Consider the following 21,540-nt stretch of genomic DNA (forward strand, 5'->3'; position numbering starts at 1 on the left):
GTAATGTTTTGTTCTGGATTGTTTTATTTGATGTTTTGATATTTTTTCTTAAAAATAGAAAGCAGTATAAAAATAATGATAATACAGGAGCTGAACTCTGCCCCCTCAACTCCTGCCACTGGGACAGCTCCCCTGCCCACTCCCCAATTCCTGGCAAATAATCAAAAATCCAGACTTACGAATCAGAACCATCAGAATCTGTTTCATCGCTACTATGTCCTTCTGCTTTCCACCTCTTAAATCTATCAATAAGCTCCGTCAGATATGAAGTCTTCTTGGCATTTTTCAGAATGAATTTGTGCTTTAGAAGTTCTTTCGCTGTGGGACGCTGTAAAAGACATGAAGTGGTAAATTGTTTGCAAGCAGAATGCAAAATGTTGGCAATTATCTATAAAGGCCTCCCTTACCAGCCTGCCCGCTCCTTAAGATACACTGCTGAGGATTTGCTTTGGGTCTCGACTGTGACTGAGGCGTGACTGATTGGAACATGGGAAGGGGCCTTCCCTAGAGCGATTGATCTGCTGTGCTAAGGATTCCTTTGTGGTTACCATACTTATTTAGATTGGTTTAATCTCAGGGGACAGACAGTAGATCTGTGACAGTGGATCTGCTAGCATGCAGAAGATCTCAAATTTGATCCCTGGCATCTCCAGGTAGAGATGGGAAAGATTCCCTGCCTGAAACCCTGGAGAGCTGCTACCAACCAGTACTGAGCAAGATAGAGCAATGGTCTGGCTTCCCATGTTCATCAATCTGTTAGATTTTAGTGTTTTCCCCCCAACTTTTGTAAGCTGCTGAACATTGCAAATGTAGTGGAAGGGCAAGATGCAGATATTTGCGAAAATAAATAAAAAATTACAATAACTATAGTGCAAGTTGGCTCATTAGATCAGATTACATCTACTACCAAGCATTTTGTAATTGGATGGCAGTGCACTATTTGTCCAAACAACTCCATTCTCTTTATGTCTGAAAATTAGGTTTCTTTCCACTCTGCCTCTCCAAGAGCTCCGAGTAATCCAAAACTTTTCCTTACTTTTATGCCAACAAGCATTAGACCAATGAGAACGCTCAAGTTCTCTGCAGCAACTGTATGCATTAAAGCCAGAGCAGGAAACAGGATTGTAACACAAACCACTGTGGTGCCTTTATTACAGAAGTCTTTTGGGAATAGATTCCTCTGAAGAAAACTGATGTGCAGACTGGAAGGGTTTAAGCTTGGATGACCTTCTGTTCCCTTCCAGGGTTTTCATTCCTTAACTGAACAGAGCATCCAACAAGCATCCAATTTGCCCCTGCAGCTCCACCCCCCAAAAAACACCCAGCTGATCTGATGCATGGATTTTCTCTATTCTATTGTGTTTTGTGCATACTCTGTACGCTGCCTCCTCAAGTAGATTAATGCCAACCTTAAAAAGTTTGAGAAATCTGGAGACCTCCGGGAGGGAAGATGGCTGGCTAGTCCTCAATTGCTGACAGTCCCTCAACAGAGATAATTATGCAGCGATTAACAATAGCCAAGATGTAAATCTTCATTATTACACTCTCTCTTTGAATACAGGGAGATCAAGGGATTAACCTCAAATGCTCTGAAGAAAGGTGTTCTTCACACTAGAGACCAGAAAAGTTTTTGGATGCAGGATACATCTTTGAGTGAGGAACTGCTATTGCGTCCAGACACCACATAATAGCCCTGAATGTTAGCCCTTAGGACAACAGGTCAGCTAAACCTCCCTTCTTTTAATTACTTTTAAGATTGGGATCAATTACGACTGAAGTGATCTGTCTGCCAATTAATTTTCACCAATAACATGAACTGAGTGTGAGATAAGAGGCATTAGCTAACATGCTGAAAACAAAACAAAAAGTATCTTAATTATTTGTGATTAAGAAAGATTATAAACGGATCAGAATGCTCTGCTTGTTAAGCATCTTCAATTTATATTACTTTTTACTCTCAGTCCTTTTTGTGAAGTGCTGGCTTCAGAAGTGAAACTACATTCCTGTGAGTGCAAAAGGAATGCACTTCTTAAAGAGACAGACACAAGTTTTCAAGGCAGAGACTTAACATGAAGACTAACTGAACCAAATGTGGCAAAGAGACTGTTGAACCCCTGCAATGACTGTTGGTATCATGCAGCAATTATTGGATGAGCAACTGAAAGACCTTAGAACTGAGATGCATAAAATCTTGAACGAAAAAGGAGAGAACGATCAGACCAAAGAATACACAGGACCTTAGGGTAGAGGGGCATACTGATAAAGATCTGCCTGAACGTGAGAATGGAATGGTAAAGTGGGAAGCAGCAGATGATGAAATGAAAGAACTTCCACATAGGTGTCTGAAGGACTGAAACAGACAAACAATGGAGTTGTGATGCTGGTGAAGTGGAATGAAACCATTGATAAGCAATATCAAGAAACATCTTGAGATGGCAAAGATGGAGCCAAAAGAGAAAGGATCCTGTGTACAAGTTGGAGTGAATTCAGAGGAAAAAGCCATTAAGCCTCTGGTGATTCTTCTTAAAAAAGAATGGAAGAAACAGAAATGGAAGGAACTTTTTTTTTCTTTTGCTAATTTAGGACAGGAAATCATGGCCAACAGGAAATGGGATCAGAAGATCTGGAACTGGATGAATATGGAACTGGCTGTATATTAATGAATATACATCAAATAAATAACTATGGGTTATTATTCTAATAATAGATATTGGAATTTCTTGGAGATAAAAGCTGTCATACCAGACTGGAGGAAGACTATACTTGACATTTAGTGATAATAACAGTAGAGCCACTTTTGGACTTTTTGCATGAAAAGGAAAATGAATAAACATGAGATGCCTGGGGTTGAAGATTGGGAAAACGTCAATAAGCAGGTTGAAGAACAGCTGGATATTACCCTGGAATACAGATGGATACCATCCTGAACACTTTGAAAATTTTGAACTCTTTTTATATACATAATTGACAGACGAAGAATCTGAAGTCCTCTTTATTTATTTCTCTCTATTTTTTTATATTTATTTCCAGTGTTTTCTCTTTTTCTTCCTTCTATCTATTTTACTCTTGCTTATGTTGTGCTATGTTTTGGTTTTTGATGTCCTCTACTCTAGGTTAGGGGATGCGGGTGGCGCTGTGGTCTAAGCCACTGAGCCTAGGGCCTGCCGATCAGAAGGTCGGCGGTTCGAATCCCCGTGACAGGGTGAGCTCCTGTTGCTTGGTCCCAGCTCCTACCAACCTAGCAGTTCAAAAGCACGCAGTGCAAGCAGATAAATAGGTACCATGGAAACAGAGTTTCCATGTGCTGCTCTGGTTTTGCAAGAAGCAGCTTAGTCATGCTGGCCACATGACCCACAAAAACGGTCTGTGGACAAACGTCGGCTCCCACGGCCAGTAAAGCAAGATGAGTGCCGCAACCCCAGAGTCGTTTGCGATTGGACTTAACTGTCAGGGGTCCTTTACCTTTACTCTAGGTTAGTGAGGGTACACATAGGAAGGTGATGGATGGAAAGTGAAAGACCCTGTATGAGAGGCAGGCAAGGCAAGGTAAGATCTCCCAGGGTAGGAGTCTGGGAGAAGAAAAGAAAGCTCCCAGGTGAGAGCTGAGAGGGTCCACCCGCCCTTTTGTGTGAGACAAGGGTTAAGATCAACCTCAGATAGAGGGCTTTGTTACCTTTCCCCTTTTCCTTTGTTGTTTCTTTTTTTTTTTAATTTAGATTAGTTTTTCATTGTACTGTATGCTGAAAAGTTTAAACAACATTTTTTTAAAAAAAAGCCTGCAGCACTTTTCTCTGCCTTTTCTTTTGGATAACAAACAATACTGCAAGCACCCAAGTTTCCTAATGTTGAAGAAGTGAAATGTTAACACTTACAAATGTCGGGTCCTTATTCAGACACGCATCAATAAATTCTTTAAAGGGTTTGCTGAAGTCCCCTATTAGGGTTGGAGGGTTGTTTTTGGGAATGAGAAAGAGAACTCTCATTGGATGCATGTCTGAGTTTGGAGGCTCTCCTTTAGCCAGTTCAATAGCTGTGATTCCCAATGACCAAATGTCAGCCTGCAGAGAAAGAGGAAAGATAATAGTATCATATTTGTACAGCACTAGCTATCTTGAACAGTAAACTGGTAGCAGAAACTTTGTTTCCCCAATCATAGGCTTTAAAACTGAACTGATGCAAAACACACATGCACACACAAATAGGATCCTTGTGCTCCAAGATATAACACAGCAACACTGAATCAATGTCTATCTACATGGAGCAAGTATATTCCTTCAAGAGCAAGTGCTAATTGTTCAGCTTTCAATATCCTTTGTGGGTCAAGCTGATGACAAGTTGTGGAAGTGCTCACTCAGGAGGGAGGGGAAAGAACAGTTGGGTGTGATTGTGCTGCGTTGAAAAGAGCTTAACAGGAAGCCCAGAAACTCAGGAAGTTGCAGTGAAAGAAGAGGAGTGTCTTGTTGCTCTGCAGCCTGAGAACCCTTAGTACATACCATCCTTCTGGTAACAGATTTGCTTAGGCTTTCGGAGGAGAGCTTAGTAGAGTTCTGAGCATAGTCAGGAGAAGACTGAAGCTCAATGAACACAGGAGGACAAAAGTCAGTGGAAATAAGTACTAATGCTCCTTTAGTGCTTGGAAGCTCATGAAGGCCCCTCCTGGTTTGTACACTCCACACAGTTCTGGGCTATAATCACTAGTGCTAGAAACTTGCTCTTTGATCTTTAATACACATTCTCAAGCTGTCCTATAGCTATAAGAATTACGCATTTGGAGGCATACCATACATTCTGTGGGAAGACTGCGGTCCTGAAAATCTCCAAATGTCTTGCACAAAATGAACACGTCACTTCTAAGCACAAACCAATTTCAAAGAACTCACTTTTGAATCATAGGCTGATTGCTGAATCACTTCTGGTGCCATCCAAAATGGCGTGCCTACAAAGGTGTTCCTTTTAATCTGTGTATCAGTCAGTTGCCCTGCAACTCCAAAATCCGCAAGCTTCACATCTCCTTGCTCTGACAATAACACGTTGGCAGCTTGAAAGGAGGAGAAAGCAGAAAAAACTAATTAAAAAGCAGAAAGAACTATTGCTTGAAAGGATATGGGCTCGGCATTTATTTAAATTTATACACACCCTTTATATCTCTGTGAATTTTCTTCTCTGAATGTAGATAGTCAAGCCCTTTCAGTATTTCCTTGAGCATCGTAGCAATCTGGAACTCATCGAATGGGCCAGCACGGAGCTTTGGGAAGGAAACAAAGCATAATTCAAATAAAGCATAAACCCTGGCATCCACTGTTTGTTAACAGTTATTTGAAATGTCATTTTTCTTTTTTTAAAGATTTGCAGGAAAAGGTTCAAACATGAATGTTCCACAACAGACACTGTATAAATTCATAAACTTGGAAGAGTAACACAAGTAACTTGAAAACATTGTCAGGCAAACTTTAGGAAGGTTTTACTTTCCTGAGAAGCTTTGACTAATATAGCCTTTTAGAGAAGATGGCAAGAACACAGAACCATGGTATTACCTTCCCAAAAAATACATCCCACCTCACAGAATAGTAATAATTTAATTTATTAGATTTATACCCCAACACCTTCCTGCAAAGGAGACCAGGGCTCACTATTAAACTACACTATGTATGGGCAACTGCCTCCATTGGCAGTAATATACTGTACAGTACAACAGCTGTGAGGATTTAGGTAAGAGGTTCATAAGACTGTGAGCCACAAACTAGGGCTGATTTGCACTATTATCACTCTCTAACACATCACTTGAGGATCTGCAGCCGAACATGAGTCAAATTCTGTTTACTGTTTGTTTCCATTTCCATTCTGCCCTTCATCAGGTTGTAATGTGCTGTTTGAGGTGAAGTGATCTGAATTGTGGGCCATTTACCATGTCATGCTTTAGCCAGTATTTAGAGCTATAGCAATCAACACACATGGATTTGTGTGTATATGAACCATAGCCCTCAAAAATCTGTTCCATTGTCCCTAGTGGACAACTGCCCCAAAACTCAGCAAACAGCAAGGCTTTTCTTACCTTTCCAAATTCCAGCTGAGAAAATCAGAAGGTGGCTGTTAGGGTTGAACTGAGTGCTACTTATGTGCAGAGACCACTTGTAATTCTATGCTGTTGAAATTCTAGTGGGATTAAGGCACAGTTTGTACAGAGCTTGCAAAAATGTCATGTTGCTCAATGTTAATAATATTTCAGGATCTCATAAGCATAAACACTGAGCAGCATTATCTTACAGGAAAAGGGTGGGTCTCTTCTATAGGGCTGTGGTGGAGCTGGACTGGGGGATAGGGGAAAACCACACATCACCACCCAAAGCGCTTTGCTTTTTTAGTCCCTCCTAGGCTGCATCCGTCGTGAACACTGTGTTTGTCATAAGTAAAGGGCCCTTTCATGGCTTAAATTTAAACTGCCAAAAATGGAAAAACCAGGTCAGTTTCAACATTGAATATTAACCATGCTTTTGCTTCCATAGCACACTCCTGGAATCTGCTTCCAAAAAAAACATTTCTGTGTATTCAAAACTGGTAAAACATCTCACCTTTCAGTTTATTAATGAAACTTGTGTTTTGACAGCAACAAATCTTCCTCATACTGAAAAGTAGAAGGTGTGGTACACTTTTTGGTAATATATTGTTTTTTAAGACACAAGGTAGACAACCTGAACTCAAACTCATCTACAACTAGACATAAAGGAACACTGTAGTCATTGCACCAAGAGGAGCATTGTGCCACAAGACAGACAGCTTCTCTCCACAGAAAAAAAGTGTTTGAGTTGGATCAGGGAATCACAGGCCATGCCCAGACACTGAGTCATTTGGTAGCTTCAGTCAAAATCCTCTGAGCTTCAGTACACCAACTGCAAGTAGAAGGAACCATTGCCTAACTGACAAGAGTCCTATTACTACTACTACTACTACTACTACTACAATGACGATGACTACTATAAGTGCAACTGGCAATTTACACAAAGCAGTTACAAAATGACATGTCCCCTTCTTGGAGGAGGGAATGATCTACAGAAAAGTTACATAATGCTCTGAACATTAGCATATTAAGGAGATGATCTGGCTTCAGTGTTGAGATTTCAGAACTGTGAATTAAATTTAATGATGACTTCTGTCATAAATTACACTTGAAACCTATTCCTTGACATGGATATTTAAACTTCTTGAAAAAGGAAGTATGTTCACTGAAAAAACTTCAAAAACTATCAATCCATAAATTATAAAAAGAAAGAAGTCACACTCCGAATATTAAGAATGTTATTACTAGATCAGTGGATTGCTGTTATACAGTGGTACCTTGGGTTACATATGCTTCAGGTTACAGACTCCACTAACCCAGAAATAGTACCTCGGGTTAAGAACTTTGCTTCAGGATGAGAACAGAAATCGTGCTCCAGCGGTGCGGCGGCAGCGGTAGGCCCCATTAGCTAAAGTGGTGATTCAGGTTAAGAACAGTTTCAGGTTAAGAACGGACCTCTGAAACGAATTAAGTACTTAACCCAAGGTACCACTGTACTTTGAATTGCTTTACCCATATTTGATTGTTATTGTAATGATGTACTGAGTTGCATTCTTGTTGCTTTGAAATGAGCTACTTTTGAGCATTTTTACATGGAAAAGTAGCATACAAATTTTAGTAATAAGTAAGAATGCAGAAGCTAACTAGAAAATGAACAAGGCACAAACCATTAGAAGACACTTACCAGATCCAGTGCTGATCCCCCACCTAAGTATTCCATGATTATCCATAACTTTGTGCCCTAAAAATGAATGCAGATAAAGTGTTAGGCTTTTCAAAATAGATTAGTAGATCAGCTCACTTCATCAAGTCTGTTCAACTTCCAAAACATTTAGAAACCAAATCGAAGCTTCTGGTTGGCTGCAGGAAGCCTCGTTGGATGTTTGGGTTCCAAAAGAACGTTCGCAAACCAGAACAATCACTTCCGGGTTTGCGGCGTTCGGGAGTCAAGGTATGACTGTACAATGATAATCTTAGCATAAGAGTGGAACATCTATCAATAAAAACAGAGTTAGAGCCACTATTCCATTTTCCCTTTGCACCACCTGATCATCCATCCTGAGAGAAAAAAGTGCATCTGAAAAGCTTGCATGATGAACTGTGAATACTAACTAATCCTGAAGAAAGGTATTTTAATCTCTTCAAATACTGCTCCAATGACAAAGTTTTACCACTCAAGATATTTGCATCTGAACCAAATGGGCTATTTATACAGCTATGAGACTGTCAGTTAACCATTTCCAGGTGAAAATGCTATAATGTGAAAGTATGCTTCTTCTTTATAACAGAAGACTTCCTCCACTTATTTTGAACTGTTTCGTTCTCTGGCATCAATATTATATATTTGGCTGTTGTAATGAATCTGGAAAATGCTACATGGAAAACAGGTGAACTGCATTCCACTTATAAAGGATCCTAACAGTATAGTCATTAACAAGTTCCACTGAGCTCACTTGGATTTACCTTCTAATAAGTGGGTTTGCAATTGGAATTGTTGAGACTATTTTATTAACTGGCATTTCAAGAGCAAAATATATATACACACAACCCTCAAAAAACACTTTTTATATGTATGTGTGCCTATGTGCACGTGGAGAGAGAAGAGAGACAGAGAGGGAGGGAGGGAGAGAAAACGAATAATCCTGGTCTGATTTTTAAAGTATTATTTGAGGTCTATTTTTAATAATAAAGACCATAAACAAATTGTCATATTAATTCTGCTCATGACACGAATTACATAAACAGTATTACCAACATAACCATGTGATATTTACAAAAAAAGGGCAGCTATTAGCAAAATAAAAAACAATGATAACACATGCTACTAAATCAACATTTGATCATCTCCTTCATACACAGGCAGAATATAGATCTTAGAACAAATATAACTGGTCTTAATCAAACATTTCAATTATTAGTTACAGATACTCAGAGCTATCAGCATAATTAAGGGCTTCAAATGAAGGAAATTAACTGATAAGAGGCAATAGCCTCTCCACAAGAACGTCAGACAAAAGATTTGTCAGCAATTTATTTCCATCTAAGGCTGAATTTTAGCCCAGTTCAATTTTCTGAATGCACACGAAATACGGATGTAATTGAACAAGCAAATTAAGGGGCAGGGCAGCCATACTCCATGTCCAGCACTGAATAGAGCACAGTTTGTTGAGAATCATGAAGGATTAGAGACTGTATTTATACTATGAAGGCTTGTTCCAATGGTCAGAATTAAGAGGGAAGGCATTTGCTACTTTTAGCACTTTTCACAAAGCCCAACTGTGCTAGGAAGAAAAACCTGCAATGAGAACTCATTCTCAGGCTAACACTGTGTGGGCCACACAGATACCTTTGGATGGTTTGAGTGCAATCTGCTTGCAGAGCCAAAATAAGTACTGTTTTTCCAAGAATGCCTCAATGAAGTCTCAACTATAAACTGTAGCTGAATGTGTATAGTTTTCACCTAGGCATCCAGGAACACTCCTTGGAAGTTACTACAGGACAAGAAAGTATAGCCTGTATACAGAGCAGAGGACAGCGCCTAATTATTGAATTTTGAACGATTTTTTGGTTAAAATTATGACGTGTTAGAGCAGGGACATGGAATCTCCAGCCCAGGGACCTAATTAGGTCCATCAAGCCTGAGAGTTTAGCCTGCCAGGCAGTTTTGCACAAACCGTGGCCACTTTCCTCACACCTAATGCCTAATGTCAGGTGCAGAAACATTCCAAGTCATGGCTAAATTGAAAAATGAGCACACACTAAATTTGCTCAATTCCTCCTTTAAATCACCAACTTGAATTGAGGTTGGCAGTATGAAAGATCTGCCCTTGAAGGGGCTTGCTATAAGCACCAATTAGGTGGCTGGCGCTTACAGCAAACCCTGCTGAGATCTGCTGTGCTACACAGTTCCCAACTGGGAACTCTGAAGTGCAGTTGATCTCTGCCCAAAGCAAGACTTGCCACTTTCAGCAGGTATCTTTGCTTGCAACCTCACTGGACTTCAAGACAGGCTGCAAAGATCTAAAGGAATCAGAAACACATTTAAGAACGTGGTCCCAATTATTTCTTTTGAAGTTGGGTCATCTGACATTAGGGTTAAAAAAATATTTCCGTTGTAATTCCTGCCAAAGTGTCCTGGTCTGTAGAACCTTGGCAATTTGTGGTAAGATTGTGCTGTGATGTTTCTGTTCAGTATCGTATGTTTGACTTTTCTGCATGTTATAAGCACTTGTGAAACCACACAGAATACCAGTCATAAGCTCCCTAAAGTCACTGACTGATTTTTCATAACTGTTTTACATTTTTTTTTTTTAGTATGGAAACATGGTTTGCTATTTTAAAAATACGGCCATTGAGGAAATGCAATTTGTTGCATTAGTTGAAATGTCTGATCCTAACTGGGGGCAGGACCAGGGAAGGCAGAACAGATTACCCTCTTCCCACAGGCATGCACACCCAAGTGCAGTGTGTTAATGAGGACATTTTTGCTGGCATGCCAATGATCCAATTCTCCCTTGAGGATGAAATGGCTGCTTCTCTTCTAGCTTAGGCACTAGAACAACCACCAGACATCTCCACAGAAAAGTCCCAGCTTTCTGCCAAGCAGGGAGAATGTGGTTCTTCTGTAAAACCTTTAGGGAGGGCCTACTGGATTACTACTGAGTGTGATTCTGAATGTGCTGTTCTAGCAGTGGTGCTGTGTCTTACTAGCTTAATGTATACCAATTTATTTTAATATTCTTTTACTTCAACTTTATCTTTCTTAGCAGTCTTCTTTAAAGTGAAATGTAGCTATTTTAGAGAATAAATGAAATAAAAAGGAGCAGACTCCTGAAGTCATACAGCAATAGGGTAAAGAATTAAAATACAGTTTGCTTCCTTACATAAAAGAAATAAAATGATTTAAGATGCTTGCTTCTGCTGTATAAGGAGAAGTGGTGTGTGCGTTTGTGTGTGTATGTGTGGAGAGAGAGAGAGAGAGAGAGAGAGAGAGAGAGAAATCTGTGTATGTGTTGAAAGGGGTTGAGAGAGTAGTAACTGTGTTACGCAGAAAGATAAACATCTCAGGCTCAAACAAGTATGTATGAAAATAACTGAGGGGAAGAGGGAATGGATTTGATAGGAGAGAACAAAGCATTAAAAAACTTTTTTTTAAAAAGAAAGACACCAGACAGGTAGCTTTCCACCCCACTTCTTTGTCTTAATATTCTCTAATTCCACATCACCCCTTTGGGAAACTCTTCATCTTCTCACAGTCCGCTCTATCCCTTCCCATATCTGTTGCTCCATGCACAGCATCTTCATGGAGAGCAACACATCGGCAAACAATGGGAATTTTTGAAAACTTGTGGATTACTGAGGGTACAGAGGAGTGCCACTGGGAGGAGCACAGAGAGAAGAAAAGAGATGGTGCACCTGTAGCAGCAAAACCAGACTTCTTCCTCTGCCCCACCTGCAATAAAACTGCTGTAAATCTCCAACTCTTTGACTTTATCCCTGAAGGTGCATTCCTCCATTGTCTCCAGAGACAGATAGATGCCAACAAGGGGAGTGAAATGATTTGGTTTCAAAGTCCATCAATAAAGAGGATTGCTAGTTTGTTTTGGGTTTTTAATCCAAGCTTTAAATGTATTTTAAAATCAATAAAAACACAACTAAAGAAGACAACTGCCCAGACAAACAACTGGAAGGTGTGAGTTGAAATGTCTTTACAATTTTTGACAACACCAAGACCTTGGAATGCAAACTTCAGAACCACAATACGAACAGACCGAACTCAAACTCTATCCTTCACCCACAAAATGTGGTACCTAATTTTTTTTAAAAAATCTGATAGCATTCCATGGGTCTGCATCTCACAACATTAATCTTGCTGTTTTCAAAGAAAAGAACTGCATTTTTCCAGTAGACATGGAGCAACCATAAGAATTACCTTTAGATAGGAGCCATAGTACTTTGTTACGTAAGGGCTGTCACACTGGCTTAGCACAGTTATCTCTTGCTGGATGTCTTCTATTTCATCTTCTGCCTCCTCCAGGTCTATGATTTTTATAGCAACCACTTGTTGTGTCCGATTATCAATTCCTTTGAAGACTTCTCCAAATGAGCCTTTTCCAATACGTTCCAGTTTTGTGAAGAGTTCCTCAGGGTCAGCTCTATGATTCTGAAGGGAGTGGGAGGAGGGCACAAAAAGAAAATAGTAAGTGAGGTTTCTGCCTTTTCTCTCTCCAAGACTGAGGATTTTAATTCATATAAAGGGAATTATAATAAAGAAGGGGGATATACTGACTAGCACTGGGTGATATTACCAATATATCACCCAGGACCAGTATGGGGGGGGGGGGAGAGACTGCAATGACAGCTTCACTCAGTGGTATATCGCTGGTGAAACTGTCACAGCTCTTGAGCCCCTCTGCCTCCAGTGCCTGGCCAAGGAGCCCCGGGTTCCCTGCCAGCCGTGTGTGAGCGGAGCGGGGGTGGGGTGGGGGACTCATAGCTGGCTCCCCTGCCCCCAGCAAAGCCTGGCCAAGGAGCCCCAAGTCCTCTGCCGGTTGAGTGCAAGCGGTGGAGGACTCGGGGCTCCCCCAGCTGAGGAACAGGCTGGGCCAGCTGTATCGGCCACAGCCCACAAGGCGTGAAGGGGAAAGCGCCTCAGCTCCCAATGATGAGAGCTACGGCAGTTTCACCCAGCACCTTGTTGGCTGGGGCCAATGCAGTTTTTTACCGCGATGCTTGGCTGCAATACACCGTGATGTTGAAAACTCAACATTGCCCAGCCATAATACTGACAAGTCCACCCTGACATTCAGCACCAAATAAATCCCAAATTCTTTAACTAAGCCGAGTGTGTGTGTGATCTCCTAATCTTTGTGTAACATTTCACACAGCTTGAAGGGATGGAGAATGAAATGGTAATGAAAAGTGATGGAAAGTTCTCTCTGACCACAACAGCAAGAAAACTGTCTTGTAATTGAGGCAAGAATCTGCGTAAATTACTAATCCCATTTATTAACATGAACTGCTAATTTCATTATTTGATATTAGTCACACAGATTTCCGAATCCCTCAGATAGTCTTTTTAATTACAGTCACCAATTGCAGCTGTGACACTACCCCGCTGAAGGAAAATCAGCAAAAGATTTGTATATTTTAGAAAGGACTGTGAGGAACCTTAGAAACAACTCAGGAAAGTTATAATAATGAAAAGAAAAGCTTCAGATTGTCACAGCAGCAATAATCTACCATTAACTGGGGGCATGTGATCATTGTCTACAAAAGGAGGGACTTATTAAAATTCTGTCTGTGAACAATAGATAACCACAAAGTACATGCATACATAAGATGGAAAAATCACCCATCATGTCTTTGTGAGGTTCAAAAAACCAAAACCCAGTCAAAGCAATTTATGTAATTTCCAGCAAAACCAACAAAAAGAGAGCCAGCATGGTGTAGTGATTAGAGAATGGGATTGGTACCTACAAGACCAGGGTCCCAGTCCCAACTCTGAGTGACTTGGCCAATTTCTGCTTTCAGCCTAACTTGCCTCATGCGGTTGTCATGAGGATAAAATGGGGAGTGTGTGTATGCTAAGAACCATGAATGCCACATTAAACTCCTTGAAGAAATTGAAAAAGATATATATGTAAAAGTAAGATTTAGCTAGGTAACTCATGTTTTTCTAGTTTATATAAAAAATAAGATTTTATTAAGATTAATGTTAAAATAGATTAGTGTTATCTTCAATGAAATTCACAAAATAACCAATCAACCCACAGCTGGCTATGAATTTATTTTTGGTTTCTAATAAGAGCATTGATGGTAACAACAAGGACCTGATACAGTGGTACCTCTAGATATGAACGGGATCCGTTCCGGAGCCCCGTTCGCATCTAGAGGTAAACGTATCTAGTGACAGTGTGTCTGCGCACGCACGCGTTGCTTTTCGCCGCTTCTGTGCATGCGTGTGACGTCATTTTGAGCGTCTGCGCATGCGCAAGCGGCAAAACCAGGAAGTAACGCGCTCCGTTACTTCCGGGTTGCCGCAGAGCCCAACTCGAACGCGCTCAACTTGAAGCAAATTTAACCCGAGGTATGACTGTAGGTCATTTGTTAATGGCAGTATGTCCAACCCTTGCTAAACTACTTCTAAATAAACTGGTATTTAATCTCTTAAAAATATAATTGCAGCCTTTAGTATTATTAATCTTAAATGTCAGGGTTGAACTAGAGTCCTTGAGCCATGCAGTTCAAATGCTTTGTCGTTAGACTATAGATTCTTCCTACTGGAGGAGAGAGGATAGGAAATGCTATGAAGGAAAAATAATGCAAATGGTTGAAAATGCTTACTCCCCTTAAAAAAGCTCAGTTGAAGGCTACGTGTTACATTTCTAACTGGCCCTTCCTTCAAAGAATGGGGATTTGAACCCTGGTCTTCCTAGCCTCAGGTTAACATTCTAAGCCATGGGTAGGCAAACTAAGGTTCTCGGGTCGGATTAGGCCCAATTGCCTTTGGATCTAGCCTGTGGATGGTTTGGGAATCACTGCGCGGATCACCAGCGCACGTGCATTCTTTCCCTCTCGCTCCCTCTCCCTCCCACAGCAGTAGCGGCGGCGCCTCCTCCCTCCCTCCTCCTGGTTTCTCCTCGCCCTGCCTAGAGGAGGAAGGGGGCTGGGCTTTGTTGGTGCCAGCAGCAGCAGCGCTCGAGTGGCTGCCATTTTAAGCAGCCCCTCTCCGGAGCCCTTTCGTGCGCCGCTCATCGTCCCTCCGCTGTTGCTGCCAGCCCCTGCTGCTCGCAAGACACAGGTAAGCAGCTACTGGGGCTTGTGGTGCTCTTGCATCTCCCCCCCCAAAAAAAAATATAGTCCGGCCCCCCACAAGGTCTGAGGGACAGTGGACCGGCCCCCTGCTGAAAAAGTTTGCTGACCCCTGCCCTAAGCACTATCCCATCACACTGGCTATGCTAATAGATGCTAGGCAGTAACATTTTGCAATACAGGAGTTATCTTTCCCAGGAACTTTACTCAGCCCTTTGCAAATACAGAATTGCAAAGGCCCAGGGAACTTATGCACTACAAACAAGGCCTGAACCTGGAGCATGTTCCAATTTGTACTTTTTTTTAGTACAAGCCGCAGCAGTTGTGCAACATTCCCAGCTTGCCTAATTGTTCCTCTTTAGAAACCAGCTGATAATTGCATAGACTATTTCCTTCAGCGCTAAAACTGTTCTAAAGCCTCATGGAATTTTCCACTTTTAACTCTTCATCCCCAACTGTACCCCACCCCAAGGACTGGATGCTACCAGAAAAAGGCAAGGGTACTGCTGCAAGAGGAGAATCAGGATGCTTGTAAAAAATCACCTCTCAAAGATAAAGAAACCAGCAGGGATTTTTCTTTTCAAGTTTACAAGGAAACATGTGTCAGTTTTCTAGATGTTTAGAAATAATGTAGGTTTTTCCAAAACTAGATATACTTTTAGAATCTCCCACTTTAGAAATCTGTTTAAAGACTGTTAGCAGCTGTATGCAAACATCATCTGAGTTGAAATAAAAAAGGCAAACATAACCAAATTCAGTAATCCAGCATTTAGCAAGGACTTGTTTCCTTAACCATTACATAAACCAGCAAAAACGTAACATTATGTGTCAGTGATGCTCTTTGCTATTCAATACACTATGAGGGATAAAAGGGAAGCCAGCCATTCTAGGAGAAGACCCCCTGAACGCAATAGACCTAAGTACCTTGATTTCAATAGGCCTCATCTGAGTATGACTTAATAGTGCAAACATCATAGGGTTGTCCTCTTTTTCAGGTCTGGTTGCAACATGAGCTTTTTCCTGGACAGGTCCTCTTTTTCAGGATTAAAATTTCTGTCCAGGCAGATTTTTAAAATTTGGCAAAATGTGCTGGTTTTTTGTTTGTTTTTTGGTTTACACTAATCCAAGATTTTTTACAAAAGATAAATACAATTTTTAAAGCCTCATGCATCAAGCTCCCATTTCTCACTGTTTTTCATAAATGGAATATACATGTTAAACAGTTTAATAAATTGTTCTGTGCACACTTATGTTCACAAAGGTGTATGTGGCAAGTGAGAGAGAAATATGTATTATTATTATTATTATTATTATTATTATTATTACATTGAAAGTTAAGAACATTGCTACTAACGTTATATCTATCACAGCTTCTATAGCTGTAAGAGCTCTGTAGTTAAAAGTAGAAGTTGGCAAATGTGTCCTCTTTTTTTGCTCTTCAAAATATGGCAACCCTAAAACATCATGATAGTTGATGTCACATGTTCCATGACAAAAAAAATACTTTTTTCAGTGGCAAGTAACTCTGAACAAAACAATAAGAAGTGATAGAATTCTGAAAACAATAAATAATCCTGCACTCACTGTCTAAATTAGCAGCACTTGTACTGAAGAGTCACTTTGAATACTGTCACTTTGAAAATCCTCCATAAGAACATAAGCAGAACCCTACTGGACCAGAGCAAGGATCCATCCAGCCCACCACCCTGTTCTCACAGCGGCCAACCACAGGCCCATGGGAAGCCTACAAACATAACTTGACCACAACATTACTCTTCTCTCCTGCAGTTCTCAGCAACTGGCATTCAGCAGCATGCTGCCTCCATGGAAACTAATGCAGCAGGCAGTTTGTACATGGCCAGAAGCAATGTTAGCAGGAGACCTGCCTGCACTTCCCCATTCCCGCATTTAGCAGGACCATTCTTTTTGTGCTCCCATTGTTTGAGACAAAATAGCAGGGAAAGTGCCCTCAATTATTCCAGCTCCCCATGGCATTTTCAACTGTGTGAACTCAAGCCAATGATCCCCAGCAGCCAAGAGTGAAAGTGAACAAACATCTTCGTAACTTGCAGGATTAACATTCAGGGGTTCATCATTCTGTGTCAATCATTAAGCCTAGCAAGAATCATGTATCAAAATATTCTTGGTGAGAAGAAGCCACGGTGCTTCTCATTGGAAAAGCACCCCTCCAATTTGTCATTCCCTTCAGCCTCCAGCAAGAATACTGTTCCCCATACACTCATCCACAAAGAGAACACTTCCCAAAATGGACAATGTTTTGGGGATTCTAAACTTGTCCTGGTTCATCAGTGTCCACTGGATGATACCAGATTGTGATTTTTTAAGCTTGATGGGGCTGGATCTCAGAGCTTGTCAATATATGAGACCTTTATTTGTAGTTTTGCAACTCAGCATATTTTTAAAAATTACACAGATGAAAGTCATCAACTAAAGCAGCTAAGTTAAAGAAGATTCTCCTAAGGGTAGAGGTGAGTTTGCACAATTAAAAGTCAAAACAAGAAGTTCATAACTCCACAGCCCAATTTTGCCTTTCAATTTGCATTTTGATCCATCATGACATTCTAAGGATCTCTTAAGAACCATAATTGTAGCAGGACAGTTATTCTTAACTTTGTACTTACAGTACAAGCTATTCTATGTTATTTATTTTGGGGTCGCAGAGAGGCCTGAAAGGCAGCTCCCCTAGGGAAGATTAAAATATTCATTTCAGGAATGTTATTTAAGTAGGATAGAAAACTAGAGATGGAAAATTGCCTATAAACATAGATCTCCAGAGAACACATGAACCCACTAGAACTGCCTTCAAGAAGCCATAAACTCTCAAGCTCCATTCCCCTTCTGTAATGTGGGGAGGATACTGACCTAACTTGATCTTACAGCTTGCAAGGAGGTTTGTGAAGCACTTTGAAGCCTTTCAAGTGCAAGATGGTAAACGCTATAAGTAATCATCAATATGCCTTTAGAACCATATTAAGACTTTAAAAAAAAAACCAATTCATACATTTTATGATGTCCGTTGAACCCTCAACTTGAAGCAAATCCTAGCTACTTGAAAGCTACTTTATGCCCATCAGCATGCAGAGATATTAAAATAATACTACAAAATTTAGAATAAATTTAACTGTGGATAATGTGCCTAGCCTATAAAGGAAAGTCTTCCTATCAACAAACACTAAGGGAAGTTTGAAAGCAACAAGGAAGCACAACCCATATTCTCTTTTCTACCTCACCCCCCAAAGTATGGGATTACAGTGGTACCTCGGGTTAAGTACTTAATTTGTCCCAGAGGTCCGTTCTTAACCTGAAACTGTTCTTAACCTGAAGCACCACTTTAGCTAATGGGGCCTCCTGCTGCCGCAGCCCGATTTCTGTTCTTATCCTGAAGCAAAGTTCTTAACCTGAAGCACTATTTCTGGCTTAGTGGAGTGTGTAACCTGAAGCGTATGTAATCCAAGGTACCACTGTATGATACTTTTGACAGACAGCAAAATAAAAATTGGAGGATTATCTCTATGTTGTGGACTCTTCTTCATTGGAGGTTTTTAAGCAGAAGTGGCTGGTCATCTGTCATGGATACTTTAATTGAGGTTCCTGTGTTGCAGGCGACTGGACTAGAAGACCCCTGGGTTCCCTAACTCTACAACCTTTTTCAGCCCAAGGACCACATTCCTGTGTGGACAACTTTCCAGGGATGCCAGTGGTGAGCAGGGTCAGAAGCAGAATTGCAACAGATGTGACTCTTACCTTTTTATGGTAGGTGACATTGCAGCCATGCCAGAGGTTTCTACACCCCCCCATTCAACCACTACCTCAAGGTCACAGTTTAAAAATACATTCCATACGGGCAACAGCACCCATGGAGTGTGTGGAACTGGGCTGGTGAGAGGAGGTGTATCTTGGGAGGCACCCCAGGACCTGGAGGGCCACATCTGGCCCCCAGGATTGAGGTTACCCATAACTGGTCTATAGTTCTCTCCATTACAATAAAAAACACAGCAGTTATCTGTAAGCTAGTGAAAGGATCATATCCACCATGTTCAGGGAAGGCTTAGCAAAACAAATATTTACAGAGAGTTTAAGGATATCTGTCATGTCAGTATCTTCACTGGAATGTTCTTGAGATGTGACACTGCCCAATAACCTGGTGATTCTTGTTTGAGATTTCACACCCCTGTCATGAGTTGATATTCTGTTGTTCGCTTGTAACACTCCCATATTCTACCTTAATGTGCTGAGAAATCTTAGCTTGCCCAGTAGAAGAATCCTTTTGTTTAATAGGTTTTTTTCTTACAGTAATACCTGCATTGGAGTCATGAATTCAGTCGTGCAAAATATGGAATACAAACTACAGTAGGTAGCCTCAAAGAAAGAGTAGACAAGGAACTATTACCACACAGGTGGAGAGATGAAACATGAAGCAGTATGACTTGCAACAAGGAAATCTCTTTAACCTTTGTTATATTTCATTGTTTTACTTCCTTCATTAGTTTGGGTCAGGAATACTTTTCAAGATGACGAAATCTAAATCTACATGAAGATATTTACCAAGCATTAGTGCACTGAATAATGTATCCACCTGTTCTGTAAACCAGCAAAGCCTTAGCATTTCCCAAATGCAATGCAATACACTTATCTAGGCTGGTATCTCATGGCTATGAACAACCAAGGGTTACTCTGGTAGCAATATACATTTGTGAATATTGTGAAGCAACTAGACAATGATCCAACACTGCTAGAAAAGCTGGACTACCCGTGAGACATGGGTCCAACGCCTAACAGAAAATAATGCCAAACTCAGCGCTGCAAGTGGCACTACTCTAGTGACAGGTGCCTCACTTGCAAAAGGGGAAGAGTCCCTTCTATGCTTCAGAAGGCCACTAGTTACCTTTAATCCTGGCACCTACTCATATAGAAAGTAGATTTAAAATGCTAAAAGACTGGAGGTATATGCTCTTTTACTGACTCTACATGCCATAGTAGGAATCAACCATCTGTGAGGTACTAAACCCTAATAGTTTAAGGCAGTGGTTCCCAATTATCTAACTACTGAGGACCCCATTTTTCAAAAGCCAAGCCAAGGACTGCCTGTTTTTGAAAATTTTGATATCTATAGTAGTTTTTGTTATGTGAATGGTGCCACAGACCCCCTAGATGGGTTACGCTGACCCCTTGAGGTCTGCAGACCACCAACTGGGAACCACTGGTTTAAAAAATAATGTAATTTGCCTTCGCTTGCAATTCTACAAGGAGTAACTGAATAGTCCTGAAAAGTGTTTTGCACTTAAAACTACAGCTGTCGTTTTCTGTGAAAAGCAGAAGTTTGGCATGTACATAAACTCTTACATCAGCCCTCAAAACAGGAAGGTTGTTAGCAATATCTGTCTGACACTGAGCAGTCTATGCAAAATTAATTTGTGTTCTCAAGTCTAACAAGTTAGCAGGTCTCAACATCACAGAAACATCAATCAAAAGTTAACATGACTAGCTGCTCCAGGTCATACTGGAACACCGAGCTGCCTTCCAGAGTGGGTTGTCTGAGGCTGCAAATTAAGAACAATGTTTCTACCAGTCTATATCTTTGTGAACACCCACTTCAGTCAACACTGTTTGATCCTCCCTGCTATAATGCTAAATAACCTAAAACTCAAGAGGGAAAACAGTGCCTTTTCTCCTGACAAAGCAGAGTTCAAAGCTTGATCAAGATGACAACAGAGCAGGAATATCAAGAAGCACATAATTATTTACATGAAGCACTTTACTTTTATAAAACGTACAACAAATCATTACCCTTCATTACAACAAAGCACATAGTCTGCAAGTTTAAATGAATATTGATTTCTTCCCCAATTAACAGTTTTCAAGGGCTCTCTACTCTGCTCTCTATTTCTTTGGAGCCAATACTGCAACCCTGACCACATCTGTGTTGAAAAGTGTCCCAATAATTTTAAAGGGATTTAAACCCAACTAGGTATTCTCAGGATTACAGCATTAGCCCTCTCACTAGTGTCTGACTGTATGCTAGAAATCCTTTTCTTAGTTCTATTTCTTTCCAAACTAGTCAAAATGTTCCAAGTTATTTTTGTTATCTTTAGAACTATAATTAATCTTTCTACAGATTAAGTATTCCACATAAACCCATCAGAAGTGGTGATCTTTATTTACATCTTATCTGGAGCATGTCATCTTCAAAAGGGTGGGTTTTTTTTGGGGGGGGGTGTCTTTTGTAAACAAGTTTCCCTCAGACTCCACAAACTTCTGGAGTTATGAGCAAGAAAGAATGGCTAATTTCATTCTGAAGGTTTTGTATTATTGCACCACTTTCTCTAACTGACAATAATTCGACTGCGGCAGACCAACACAGCTACCTACCTGTAACTAGTGCGCATTTGTTACACTTCATATACTTAATATTTGCTGCTTTTACTAAAGGAGTAAGTCTGCCTTCATTTTTTGACTATACTCTTTAAATATTTCTATTGTGACAATTGGAGTGCCCTCTGAAAACAGCTTTAAAAATAGTATTCTACTGACCTGTTCTTCAGTATCAATATTAGCCTCCAAATTCCTATCGGCCAAAACAGGAGGTCTGTGTGCACATTTTTGAGCTATAAACTCCAGTTAAACCTGAAGAACCATCACAGACTGAGAGC

General features: G+C 40.6%; 2 protein-coding genes across 3 annotated transcripts in view; one reads left to right on the forward strand and one right to left on the reverse strand.

The window, feature by feature from the left end:
- The window catches only part of KLHL13 (kelch like family member 13), a 1,461,558-nt gene that overhangs the window by 1,019,535 nt on the left and 420,483 nt on the right, over positions 1 to 21,540 (forward strand). The gene's annotated exons all lie outside the window — the stretch shown is intronic.
- STK26 (serine/threonine kinase 26) overlaps positions 1 to 21,540 on the reverse strand; it is a gene marked incomplete at its 3' end in the record, with an annotated part of 40,877 nt that overhangs the window by 7,408 nt on the left and 11,929 nt on the right. For both annotated transcript variants that reach the window (XM_083595462.1, XM_083595463.1), the window contains exons 3-8: positions 11,988 to 12,218; positions 7,740 to 7,796; positions 5,137 to 5,245; positions 4,881 to 5,038; positions 3,873 to 4,058; positions 180 to 328 (exon numbers count right to left, since the gene is read on the reverse strand). In XM_083595462.1, the coding sequence (XP_083451588.1) occupies positions 180 to 328; positions 3,873 to 4,058; positions 4,881 to 5,038; positions 5,137 to 5,245; positions 7,740 to 7,796; positions 11,988 to 12,218 (890 nt within the window). The remainder of the gene's footprint in view (positions 1 to 179; positions 329 to 3,872; positions 4,059 to 4,880; positions 5,039 to 5,136; positions 5,246 to 7,739; positions 7,797 to 11,987; positions 12,219 to 21,540) is intronic.

The sequence above is a fragment of the Podarcis filfolensis genome (genome assembly GCF_964270895.1).
Source record: "Podarcis filfolensis genome assembly, chromosome: Z".
NCBI classification, from domain to species: Eukaryota; Metazoa; Chordata; class Lepidosauria; order Squamata; family Lacertidae; genus Podarcis; species Podarcis filfolensis.